Source organism: Myiozetetes cayanensis, unplaced genomic scaffold, assembly GCF_022539395.1.
Source record: "Myiozetetes cayanensis isolate MyiCay16 unplaced genomic scaffold, myiCay2020 scf21, whole genome shotgun sequence".
Taxonomy (NCBI): Eukaryota; Metazoa; Chordata; class Aves; order Passeriformes; family Tyrannidae; genus Myiozetetes; species Myiozetetes cayanensis.
In genome coordinates this window covers 8,229,178-8,242,526 of record NW_026087423.1, presented here as the reverse complement: position 1 = coordinate 8,242,526, position 13,349 = coordinate 8,229,178, and the positions used below count along the sequence as shown (strand labels likewise).

At 44.4% G+C, this 13,349-nt stretch overlaps 1 protein-coding gene across 4 annotated transcripts in view; it reads right to left on the bottom strand.

Annotated features, from left to right (window-relative positions):
- CLIP1 (CAP-Gly domain containing linker protein 1) overlaps positions 1-13,349 on the bottom strand; it is a 57,831-nt gene that overhangs the window by 30,080 nt on the left and 14,402 nt on the right. For all 4 annotated transcript variants that reach the window (XR_007629256.1, XR_007629257.1, XM_050318154.1 and 1 more), the window contains 5 exons: positions 6,016-6,140; positions 4,823-5,033; positions 2,841-3,038; positions 2,575-2,678; positions 804-864 (listed from right to left, as the gene is read on the bottom strand). Coding sequence is in view for 2 of the 4 variants with exons in the window: in XM_050318154.1 (XP_050174111.1) it covers positions 804-864; positions 2,575-2,678; positions 2,841-3,038; positions 4,823-5,033; positions 6,016-6,140 (699 nt within the window). In the remaining 2 variants the exon portion in view is untranslated. The remainder of the gene's footprint in view (positions 1-803; positions 865-2,574; positions 2,679-2,840; positions 3,039-4,822; positions 5,034-6,015; positions 6,141-13,349) is intronic.

Below are 13,349 nucleotides of genomic sequence, written 5' to 3'. Positions count from 1 at the left end.
GTTCTATGAAGAGTCTAGATAGGTATCTTAAAATGAATGGAAGACTAAAATAAAAGAAATGTTACATGAAATGAACAATTTTCATAAGGCTTCACTGAAATCATAAATGTTTTACAGTAACACAAGTTAATTATATTTGTATTTTATGCTGTGCAAGAACTTTTCTAATTAGACAACAACAGAACAACTAAAAAGAATTCTGCTTTTTAATTTGAATTTTGGGATAAAAACTGGTAGTGTTCAAGTATCTGAGAGCAATCCCTTATGAAATGTTTTCTCTTCTGACTGTGTAATAACACACTGTGTTTGGCCCAACATTATAATTATGCCACCAGTAGGAGGATGAAAGTTGCACACATGCATTGCTGTTGACATTTGATGTGCAACCCTCTCAGGACAAAACACTCCTCATCAATCCAGGGATCACTCAAAAATTTGATCAAACAGGACTCAGCCTTTAATATTCACTTTCAAAGGTCTAGATATTAACTTGTAATTTCAGAACTTCAGAACGACTCTGTGTTTGTTTTGGTTTAACACCAAAAGGCTGAAGTTTCTAGGAATTTAATTTAATTACTCTGAACAACTACAGCCATTCCACAGCACAGCCACTGCAGAAATGCATGGAATTTGGGGTGCAATCCTGCAGTTTTAGGACAATTTACTCAAGGATTGCAGAACTGGGCAGTGCATTTTTTAATCATTCCTGCCTTTCTCTTCCAGAGAAAAGTGCTCTTAACCCAAACTAAACGCATTTCTGTGCCCCCCTAAATATCCTGTTTACAAAGCTGGAGATGTTTTACCTCGAGGTCTCCTTTGGTAATGGATTCTTCTTCCACCCGGAACTGAAGGTCTTCAACTTTCCTGTGGGGACAACTCGTTAAAATCCAGGTAACTCTGGAAGAAAAACGCTTTCCAACTCATTCCCAGTGGAAATCAGAACTACAGGGACGTCACCCCAGCAAAAACTGCCAGGAGAAATCTCTGCCAGGGAGCACCAGAGGGAGGGAAAACGGCGTCCTTTAAACACCCTCACTGCCAAAGGGGGGCCTCTGTCCTTCCTGCTACTCTGGAAAATGTGTTTTGTTCTATTTTCTGATGAATTAAAAAGAAAACCTTTAGGTCATCATTGGTTCTCTCGTTCTTTCACCCTTTAAATCATCACTGGTTCTCTCATTCTTTCACCCTCGAGAGGGGTGATTGAAATGAACAGTTTGGTCTCATATTCTGTATATTCTACCACTCATCTAAAAAACAGGCAGAAATTTAGGACACATCCAAAATATCCACAGGCCTGGCAGTGTGCTGGGCACACTGAATCCAACCTCCAGGACAGAGGAATATGTTGGGGGTCAGCATGAACTGCAAGATGCAGAAGGGGAGCACAGGCCCTGCCTTGCCCACACAGGAGTCTTAGAATGGGATCACGGAGGAGAGAAGCCAAAATCTGACTTAAAATCAAATTTGTAAGAAGTTTTGCTCCCTTCCCCTGACTCTGGTATATCCCAGGATGTCCCCTTTCCTTGGAATGACACACAGAGCTTGGCTGACAGATACAGAAATCATTGCTGCAAACAGAGTTACAAGTGATGGGAGTCTAAAATAAAAGAATAAGGATTTGGGACTGGGAGTGGGTCCCAGCAGGGCTTTGGGAAATAGGGGATTAAAGACTGACTTTGGGTCACTGCTGAGACTGATCCAAACTCACAACACAGGGAAAATAAGCCTGGAGTGGTTGGGGGAACATACAAATAATTCCAGACCAAACTCAACTGTTTGTTTTGCAGATTCTGTTCCATTGGGTCCCATGAAAAGGCAGCAGGAAAATTGTAAAGGAATTGCCCTTTTTACCACTGCATTTTCTCATCTGTGACCTCCAGTTTTAAGCCCCTCAGAGAGGCCAACACTGTCTGGTTCCAGGGACACATTCACAGGGGGTTTCCAAACAGACTTCACTCTTCAAAAGCATTCCAAACCCACTAAATCAATTTATCACAATTTCCTCACCTAACCTTGACCCAACAATTCTATCAGACCATTTCCTCTCCCAACCCCACCTCACCTATTTGATAATCTCAGTTCTTTCCTCTAATGGTTATGAAAGGGAATTAGAAAAGGCATTAGAATTAATGGCTTTGATGATTCTCCTGCAAGAGGCAGACCCTATAGAGACATGAGTAACAGTAATGAATTATTCACAAGAGAATTAAATGTAAATTCCTAATCCAGAACTGTCAGGAAATGAGATGATCAACATTTTCATTTGGAAGTGGAAGAGAAGTGTTTCAAAAAGATCAGGTACCAGCCATTCATTTCATATCAGGAGGAATAAAATATGGTTGAAAACAACCAGTACAAGCATTGAGTTGCACAAAAATCAGTTATAAACAATCATTTTAAGCCTCTGAGCAAACCCACTTTCTTTGGTTTCCCCTCTTCAAACTGGAGGGTGTTTTTTTCCCTTTATTAAACACAGTAACTGCCCACTGTTCAAAATTCATTGCACATCTGAAAGTCACCAATGCAAGGCCTGATTGAAGAGAATTCATAATTCCTGAAGACATTTGTGGGTACCTTTTCTCTTCCTCGAGCTGGTTGAGGAGCTCCACCTTCTCCCTGTCAGCTGCCTCCACCATGGCCCGCAGCTGGTCCATTTTGGCCTCCATCTCCAGGACGTGCTGAGCAACAGGGAGGAATGATATGGATTATGGAGATATGGGGGTAATTATCATATCATATTGATGTAGATGGATATTATTATTTAGAGAGATAGAATGGATAACTTCACTTTTAGAACAACACCTCTTACTCCCTGTTTAGGAGCAGCCCTGTCCCCTTACCCGGTCGTGTCCATCCCGAACCAGGGCCAATTCCTGCTCCATTTCCCCCACGTGGCTCGTGGCTTTTGCCACCTCTGCCCTCTCCAGGTCCCTCTCTGCCAGGAGCTGCTCAATGTGCTGCTGCTTCTCCTTCAGGGCCTCCTGCAGGGCCGTGGTTCCCGAGATTTTCCGGGCGTACCGGGAAGAGGTTTCTGTCAACTTCACAAAGGAAAGGCATTAAAAAAACCCACTCTGCCTCCAGAGAGAGGAAACTGGGATATCTCTGCACACTCCAAACACGGGGTTAGTAAAGCAAACGCTTCCTGTGACCTGCTGGACCTCCTCCTTTTCCACCTAAATGACTTTATTTTCCCCAGTTTACCATTAAATCACCCGACAGTTGCTTTTCTTGCACAGGAAGAACAGCAAGAGCCCTGAGTAACTGAGCAGAGAGTCCAGCACTGTTCAGGGAAGTTTTAGTTTTCTTAAAAGCTGCTGCACAAAAAGTCTGCTGTGTCAGAAGTGGTTTCAGGAAATCTTGTTTCCTCAGCAGCTTAACTTTTAAAGGAAAAGTCCCCGAATTATTCAGGCAATCCTTTTAACTTGAATGGCCACCAAATGTTCACGTTGCCTGAGAGAAACAGTTGGAAGAAAGATGGGATTTTAATTCCAGAAAGAATGGATTACAGAAGCTTTGTGCTTTATGAGCCCAAATCGTGCAAAATCCCTGGAGCACAACAGAGGCAAAATAAGCAAATATATTTGAGACCTTCACAAGGTGTAACTTAGAGGATCACAGCATATGGAATAGAACACTGGAGTCCATATTTATGCTTTTCCTCGTGGATTGAGGCAGCTCCACGTGTCAGTACAGTGATCCCAAACTAGAGGGCACTCTGCAGCTGCAAGTGCAACTTCCACACTGGATTAAGAAACGAAGTCCCAGAGTTTGTGCCAAATAAAAATCCTTTTTGTGGTCAGGTATTAACCCCAGTGGCCTGACCAGCTGCTGACCTCTGTAATCTGCTTCAGTCCCGCAGGAGCAGGGTAAGTCACCTCTGCACCTGCTGGTCAGTGGGACACCGGCCCAGAGAGCCACTTCCACACCACTGGGAGTCACCCCCTGCTAATTAGATGCACTTATGGACTTTGGCTTCCAAAAAAAAAAATCAACAAAAAAAAATAAATCTAGGGTGACTGTGGAAAAACCCAAATATTTCTGTGCTTTTCGTTGCCTTAAAAGAGACTTCCCAAAATTCAGCTTTCCCAGATTTCCGTCTTCCTGCTGCAACCCAAGATTAGAACATTTATGTAAGAGAGCAACTTCAAAAGAACCCACAGTAAGTGTATTAGGTGGAATTAGTACTGTTAGAATTCACCTGAGCCACTGCACTTGGCAACATTAACCTTTATGAATTCACAGATTAAAACCAAACCTAAAAGAAAAGAAAGAGGCTTCTTGTCAGCAAAGACCCAGCAACTGCTACTTCTGCATTTCTCAGCTGCCTCACCCCTTTCAATCTCTTTTGCAAAGAAATTTCCTTTCTTTACCATTAAAATTTGGAGCATCTTAGACAATCTGAAGCCTCCTGCTTAATAAAATAAGTGGCAGCTGAGATCCGTGGAAGCTTTAGCTCAAACACAAACCTCTTATGAGAGAGGCAGTGAAAACGAGCAATTGATGGAGATTCCAGTTTGCTGGTGCCACATAAGCCCCTTTCTTACTGCAATCACTCCGTTAGCCTGAATTAAACATTCCAAATATTTTCTCTAGGTGTTAAATGTTCAAACACTCAGCTGACATTCAAGTCTCCAGGGCTAGCTAAGATTTCCTTCCCTCGTGCATGCTTTGGGTGGAACCAGCACAATCAACGTGCTCTCATCTCGATCAACGTGCTCTCATCTTGATGCCCGACCACGGGCACGTGGATTCCCGTGGATTCCTGTGGATTCCCGCGCATTCCTGAGGGGATGGGGAGCATGCAACAGAAAAAGGAGCTTACTAGTCCTGTACGGCTGGGCTTGCTGCTTACGGAAGAGGCCACGGAGCTGAGGGAGCTGAGGGAGGAGGCGCTGGGGCTGCGCTTCAGCGGCGTCGGCAGCACCTTCCGCACGGCGGCCTTGGCCTTGGCAGGGGTGGTGGAGGGGAAGCCGATCTTGGTCACCTTGTGCACGGGGGCAAACAATCCGTACTTGGGCTGGCACTGGAAGTACCTTCCGAAAAGCAAAGGAGAGAGATGAGAGCGTGAATCGACTTCTTTTCGCATGCACGGGTTGGGCTCCACGAAGAATTGCGCCTCGGGAGTCTGAGAGCATCAACGGGACTGCTGGTGTCTCTTATCTACACTACACTGCAATCAGATTTTTTTTGGAAAAGAGACTTTGAGAGGCTGAAGGATGATTATATCAGACTGCAGAAATTCCACTTGAGCTGTAGCTCTATTTCCTAAAAACGTTCCATTCAGAGTCAGTCAGTTTTACTTTCTTCTCCTTCTGAGCTGCCAAAAATATGTGATGGCTGAGAGTTAGAAATAAGCAGCAGATTTTCATTAGATCAAATAGTTTCATATTACATGGATACTATTTATGCATATTTGATTATACAGAATATATACCTTTGATTACATATAAAGAAACCCCATTGATAAGTTTGTGATCCCCCATGTTAAGGTGGCCCAATCCTTTTAAAATCTTTTTTTAAGGAGGTAAAAAACTGTTCCTTGTAGCAAATCAGAAAGGAAGTCCCACTGTGGTGGGAATTAATGCTTTCTAAGTGTGACATTGGAGGAAGCAGCTCCACTAATTCCAACCTCAGCAATGAGGCAACTGCTGTCCAGGAATTTTCAGCCCCTGGGATTCAGGAAGGTTTCCCTCAAGTACAGCTCTCAGCTATGCAGAGATTTCCTCCACTGAGCATTCAGAAATCAAGCAGGTGTTCAAAATGCAGGAAATTGGGCTTTCCATCCCCAGGCTGTGAATAGAACCCACATGGCAGTAGGAGAGATCAGCTCATCCCATGAATGGGGGGTTGATCCGGATTTTCGGAGCAATGGAGGCAGCCCAGAATTGCAGCCATCCATCAGCAGACCCTGGGGGTTGCAGCCTCCCTGCCTCCACTGGGAGCTTCAGGGAGATGTTAAAAACCAAGAGAGACCACAGAGGAGAACCTCAGGAGGTAAATGGAAGATGGACCAACCTGGTTCCGGCCACGGCTCCATCGTTCTTTCCCAGGGGCTCATCCAGCTCCACTCCACACCACTCGCCTTTGGCAAAGTCTGTCTCTCCCAAAAAACGCACAACTCCAGCTTTTGTCCCCCCAACCTGAAGCAGGAAAACACACCAGCATTTAATGCTCTGCCAAATTCAAATACAGGGAAAAAACTTATGGAGTGACCATGTGCACAAAGCACATCAATCCTGGGACCAGTCCTGATCTCAAAATGCAGATTTTTTTTTTTTTTTAATTATGAGCTTGTTTTGATGTTGAACAAACAAAGATCCTCACACCCAAACTGGTCAAAGATGAAAAAAAATGAAACAAAAATCACTTTCTTAGCATTTAGTTGTGTCCAATTTGGTATTCAAAGTCTGTCATGACTGAAGGCCACAATTCCAGCAGGTGACTTGATAGGTCTACAAGATTAAAAATACATTTAACAAGACCCAGTAGAACTTGAATACTGAATATACTGAATACAGCAGATATTTGTTGCACACACATTTCTGTCAGCAGATAAGGATTTCTAAGAACTGCTTATTTCTTACTCAAAGTCTCTGAGGAAAAGTAAAAGAAATGAAATGAGAAAAAAAATCCTTTCATATTTTCTCTGAGGGATAATTCAGATAAAATACACAGAACAACCCTCTTGTATTTAAATCTGATATAAAACACAAATGCAGAGCCCTTGGCAACACTGGAGACATAACCATGTGAATCCTTAAAAAGGGAACAATCATTTCTTCAGTCTTTTCTTCACTTAAAAAACCTTAAACACTCCTACAGGAAAGACTCGAAATCAGCTGGTTTCAAACACACAACCTGAATTATTTCCAGCAATGCCAATTCCTTGCAGTGTCTCTCTGAGCTGCAGCTTTTTACAACCCGCAGGGAGGGAGGAATTAAAGGAGGTGAAGGAGGGAAAGGTGTTTTGTGGCCAACACTTGCCAGGAAGGGCCAGCAGCCAGAGCTGCAGGGCTCCTGCAGGTCCCACTGACCATCTGCTGTGCCCTGAATCCGTGGCAATCTGTGCAGCCCGAACCCAGCACCGCCAAAAAACAGGGAAAAAGGTCAGGAAAATCTTCCCGAGACTGCCGGCGTTCCCCATGGAAAGCACAGCAGTGGCACTGGAAAGGTCCCTTTGTGTTTTCCACGTTCTCCAGTGAGGAATCTTGTGAGGCCTGTTGGAAACCTGCTACCAAAATAGACATTAAATAAAGGGAATTAGGATTGCACAGCATTTTTCCATGGATGTTCTATTTCTGGGGGGAACTTCTCGGGATTGCAGGAGAACGAGGAGCTGTTTGTGCTGTAAATTAGGGTGAGTGATCACAGCACAGCAGAGAACTCACATAAATGCATTTGGGAAGTCTGGCAGGTCCTTTTCCACACAAACCCCTGAAAACCAAGGAGAATAATTGCCCTTTTTTGACATTACTCCAGTGGCAAAGGTGACAGAGGCAGCTCTTGTCCCTGTTTAAGGTGGCAGCTCCTTCTGCCTCGTCAGAGACCGTCTCGAAACAACCTTCAGCTCTTGCTTTAAGTGGCTCTGTAGCAAATTGTTACTCTCCATGGAATAAAAACACACCAAGTTTACAGTTATCATGACTCAGCCTAATATAGTAACCAGCAGAACCTTTGGTATCTGGTGTTCTTGGCACAGAACACACAAACTTCCCCTCTTGGAAAACAAGCACCAGAAAAAAGAGGATTGTAAGCAGCCCAAGAGCTCCCCAGAATGTGGCACAGGGGGGAGGAGGGAAGATAGAATATTGTTAAAGGATTTCCTGGGAAGAACCAGTCCTTAAATGGAGGGATGTGTTATTCCCCATTGGACATAATCGACTTTTTCTGGAGGGTAAATATCATTATCCTGAGTATAAACATATAAATAACATTTAACTGAGTAGTGTGAGAGAAAAACATCGGGCTTCCAAGCTTCCCTTCTCTTTATTCCTTTTCTAGTAAGTTTGGGCAGTTTTTTAATATTTTTTGTCTTGTTTTGTTAGGTGTTTTTTCTCTATAGGTGAATTTGGAAGATAACTTTAGGTGAAAAGACTGGCTGGATGCTGTCTCCCTGCTCAATTTTGTACAGTTTTCTGCCTGAAAAAAAGCACAAAAGTTAAATCAAAATAAGCTCTAAAAAGCCATTAAAGAAATCAGGCAGGAAAACCAGAACAGTAGCCCAGAGAAGGAGCATCCCCTCAAAAACCACAGTCAGGTTTGGGGTGACACAGAGGATTCCTCAGCTCCTTTTCCAGGATCCTTGAGCCAGGCCAAGGAATTTTATTGCTGTTTTGTGGACTGTGTGTTCTGTGGTGATTTTTTTTTGTAATAAACAACATAAATTATTTACCTACAGACACCCACTCAGCACCTTTCCCTGGGCAGGTAAGATAAGAGGATCACTGGAACAGGATCACTCCAAGCAGAGACTCCCAGGGACAGGAAAAACGGCTGCAATCTGTTCCCTCCAAGCCACCCTGGAAATCAACCTCCAGGATCAGGAATGCTGGCTCCAGGATCAGGAATGCTGGCTCCAGGATCAGGCAGATGAAACATGGGGGCAGAACATTCACCCCTTTTCGGTTCCATCCCCGGGCCCTGCTCATCTCCCACGTTTAGCAGTAAATGCCCAGCGTTAGTTCGAAGATATTCCGGTCAAATTCCAAACTGGGAAAGGGCCTGGAAGAAATCAGAACTTCCCCGTGCCCTTGGACCTGCCCCAGCTATCACAGAGCCTGGATGTTGGAATTGGGATCCAAGGGCTGGTGGGAGGGAGGAAATGCAGGAATTCTGTCCCAGACCATATGGGGATGCCCAGCAGGAGCTCCTGGGAGGCAGAGCTGAGTGACTCGTCCTGTCCCCACGGCAGGGCCTTATTTTAGAACGAGATACAAGGAAGAATGCCAAGGAATTGCTGGGGTTTTTTTCCAAACCTAATCCTGCTTCTTGGAATAACCAGCTCCTCCATTTTCTGCTGGTTTTCTGTGTGCCCTCACCAAAGGGGCTATAAATGCAGTTTTGCTGAGACTGCTGAAGGTTTCCAGTCATTCCCAGAGTATTTATTAGTTATCTCCAGCTGCAATTGGTGCCCTGCCCGTGACAACACAACAATCAGAATTTACTCCCTGGGTAGGACAATGGGAGGTGCTGCTGGACAACACAGGAGGGTAAAGGCTTTTCATGATCCAAGTTGCTGGAATATCGATTTTTTTAGTGCCATAAAGGGGAAAAAAAGATTATGACGTGATGACAATGAATTGTTCCTACCCATATGAAAAGCGTACTTACAGAATTGCAGCATTTATCAGAGAAAAGTTGTTTTTAAATTATATAAGAATTAGAGAAAAGAAAGAAAAAAAAAAAGGTAAAAACCCCAACCTCAAACCAAAAACTGGTTGTATTTGCCAACTGATCTACTTGCCACGAAGGACTAAAAATAAAAAGCCCAGTTTCTAACAGAAACAGGGGAAAAGGTTTATTAGAAAGTTCCTGAAAGTTATAAAAAAGTGGGCCATCACTACCATGAAGACAGTTTTCCCTGACCTTCATTCCTCTGAATAAGAGACAAAGAACTGCCAGAGGTTTTTTTCAGCTGCCACACTCAGTGCAGACAAGTTGTTAAAATACAGATCAATAAGAGAGCAGAGAATCTGGGTTAGACCACAGGTCACTGTGGGGTGAGGAATCTGCTTGGAATTCACCAGTGTGACATCAAACACATTAAAAAAAAAGTGATTAAATTCCATTTTACCCCGTTCTAACTAAGCCAACATTACTTTGCTGCAAGGTAAAGTGAAGTAGCAAAGTGGGTTTGTAAACCTGATGAAAGGACACGTCAAAGCTTGGGAAAACCTTTGCAGAGCCACATTTCCAAAGATAAGGAGAAGCAGGACACAAACAATCCAGTGTAATCCAGGGAAAAAGAGGGAGATGGTCTAAAGAAGGAGAGAGGTCGTGGAACACTGGCAGTGTAACAATATAATTTACACCCTGAGAGGGGGAAAAGGTAAACAACAATTGTCCTCTTTTGCCTGAGGTGACTCTTGCAAAGCATCACTTGGATATTTCTGCCTTTCCAGGAGCATCTGACACCCACAACGTGCCTGGAAAAGCAAAGCCCACCCAGCAGGTTGTGAGCAGAATCCTCCTCTCTTGGTTCTCAGAATTGAGCAGAACTTTTCCCAGCTGGCAAAAGAAACTGCAGTGAATTGATTTGTTCCCCCATTCCAGGCCAGGGGGAGGCCCGGGATCATCTGCTGAGGATCTCCTGGAACAGGTCCCTCATTGCACCAATTCCACCTGTAAATTATCCCTGGAACTGTGCTGGGCTCTGTGTGGGACCGTTTCCAGAGCTGATACCCATCAGGAAACACTTCCACTGACAGGATATTTTCATAGTTAATCTCTCCATTGTTGCAAACACATTTAAATTTCAAATAAACCAAATCTGACTGTGGCCTTCAGCCCCTGGCTTTGAGCTGGGAGATGACAGAGCTCCTCAGCAGGTCCTCACATGTTCCAAGCAGGGCACCTCCATTATTCCCTGTGTAAATTAACAGCTTAAGTGCCTCCAATCTTTTATTGCAAGATCCTTTCTCTTGCCTGAGTCATTTTGCAGCTCTGCTCTGAATTCTGGCCAACGTTTCCAAGGGTTTTTTTTCAAATAACTAAGGATGTAACTCCACAGAGTTAAAATATATCAATAAAGGTCAAATTAATTTGGAAGTTACTGTTAGATAGTGTTCAAAAGTTAAAAAATAACAATAATCCCACCAGAGAGTGGAGTTCTCTCCATTAAATCTCTAGTTTCAAAGAAGGAAGCAAAACGTATTTGAGAAACCTGCCATGTTTTAGTTTGCCAACAGCTGGTTCCTCTGCCAGTTTTTGCCTGTCTTTTTTTCTTTGAGATTAGACACCTATCAGACAGGTGTTTGCCTCAGATCATCCTGTTTCCTTTAAAAATCTCCACATGACATCTGACACTGCATCAAGGCACGACTGAGCTGTGCCAGAGCATCTCCTGAACTTCCAACTGGCCTCCCTAATTCAGCTTTTTCAGCCCAGCAGTTCTGTGAACAGCAGGATTAAGGGTGTCAGTTGTCCTGGGGCATCAGAGATCATGTCTGGGTGACCTCAGCCCCTAAAAATGCTGTTCCTGTTGATGGGAGCAGTGCTGGGACCAGCCTGGATCATGGGGATTCTCTGATGTGCAAAGTTCTGTGAAGGCAAATTGCAGCTTTTCCACAGCTGGTGGTTTGCAGTCTCCACCTTCTCTTGGGTTGTTTCCACGGAACTTGGGAGAACTTTTTCAAACCTCTCTATTTGTGCCCAATTTGGTTGCAGGCAATAAAAGGTTCCAAAGTGAGGCAAAAATAAGACACTCACACAGCCCTTGTGCTACCACACCACCCTCCAGTCCCCCAGGAAAACAGGGCAGCAACTACAGCTGATGTGCAACTGAGATTCAAGTCATTCAATCAACTCCAAGAAAGATAAAAAAAACCCCAAAACTTCCCAGGAATTTCATACCACGAAAGCCACAAGTGAATTCAGCACCACAAAGCAAAACAAAACAAAGCAAAAGCAAAGGCTCAAATGAAGTAAATAAACTGTTCCTTCGCCCATCCTGTGCTGAAGTGACCAAGGACAACGTGTTCCTGGATCTCATTCCCCTCGGGAAGGCTGGGAAAAGGGAAGCCAAGGAGTCCACACACACACAGAGAAATGAATTAACTATTCCCAGAGCATGTGGAAACATCCCGGATTGTTGTCGTGACATCCCAGGAACTGAGGTGGATTTGGAAGTTAAACGAGGAGCTGCCACAACAGAATGACTCAGGTGAACACTTGGCAAGAGAAATTTAACATCTTCTTTATCTGGGAGCACAGAGGTACCAATGTCTCCAGTAACACCAAAGAGAGCTGAGGTTTGCCCAGAGAAAATCACCCTGTGAGGAACTGCAGACAGAGCCTCTGGACACCCTTCACCCCTCAGACATATTCCCATTTTTCAGGCTGTGGCAGCCACTTGGCAAACTCATCCACAGCACCCAAATGCTGCCTAAGCAGGCACACAGAAATATCAGAATTACTTTCATCTTGACTTGACATGACAAAGCCACCAAAGCACCTGGCACAGCCACCCCAGCTCCAGGAGAAAGCAAAACGGGGCTGAGCAGCTCAGTCACCAGCTCAAAACCACCACACATTCCCAACTTCCACGTTTTTTCCTCCTTTTCCATCCTCACGTGCTTTGTGCAGGGGATTTTTGCCCTGCTCTAACTGCAACACCACCAGTGAATATTTGTGGGTTTTCACAGTGACGAGATTTTTAAACAGGCTGAAGTCAGAAGTGCATTTTCTACTCAGGATGTTCCAAAACAAAACAAAACAAAAAAACAACAGAAAAAGGAGATTTTAAAAGCTCCACGTGGCCAACACAGGATTATTGCTACGGGGAGAAACTCCTCTCTCTCTCCATGTGAAGTTTGTTTTTCCCTTCCCTGCCTTTAAGAGCCCTGGAATGTAATCAGTTGGCAGCCTTACGTCATGTTTACTCCCAGATAGGTTACAGGGGTGGAAACAAATCTGCCAATAATCTGCTGTCAACCCCCGCCTGTGCCATCCCCACAGAGCTCGGGAAGGAATAACAGAGCAAGGAAGAACACAGGGAAGGAGGAGAAATTCTGTGTCACTCGTGCACAGAGCAGAACTTTGCAGCAAGGCCTGTAAATGGAGTTTACACCGGTTGGTGACCATATGGAGTCAAAGCCCAGGCCCAGCTTTACAGCTCAGCTCCAGGAGCAGCAGATTTGGCAGCCTGGGCTGAAGCTGTAACTGGTTAAATGAATGAAAGCACTTTAATCCCTTGAGAAGGCTCAGGCCCCTTAGCTTGATAAGATTTTTAGTTATTTATTTATTTATTTAAAATGCAGCATCTGGCCCCTTCAGGAAAAAGCTCTCAAAGCTGCTTCAAGTTTGCACCCAGGGCAGTTTTTCCCCTTTGATTCCAGAGTTTAATCGGGAACTTCAGCCGGGTTGGTTTGTTTGTTTGTTTGTTTTGGAAATCAACTTTGCATTGGGCTCTTCAGGCATCCCCAGTGTTCCCAACACCAGGGCAAACAGGTTCTCTGGCTGCAGCTCAGCCAGGAAAGCCAAACTGGCTGAGCCTGACAGTCATTTGTTCTCTGAACTGCTTGCCTGGTGTTCTTTCCCCAGCTGCTTTAGCACCAGCAGGCACTGCCACTGGCAGTTCTTATTCACACAAGTTCAAGTGCTGCCACTGCAGCCTGATTTTCAGCAGCAAA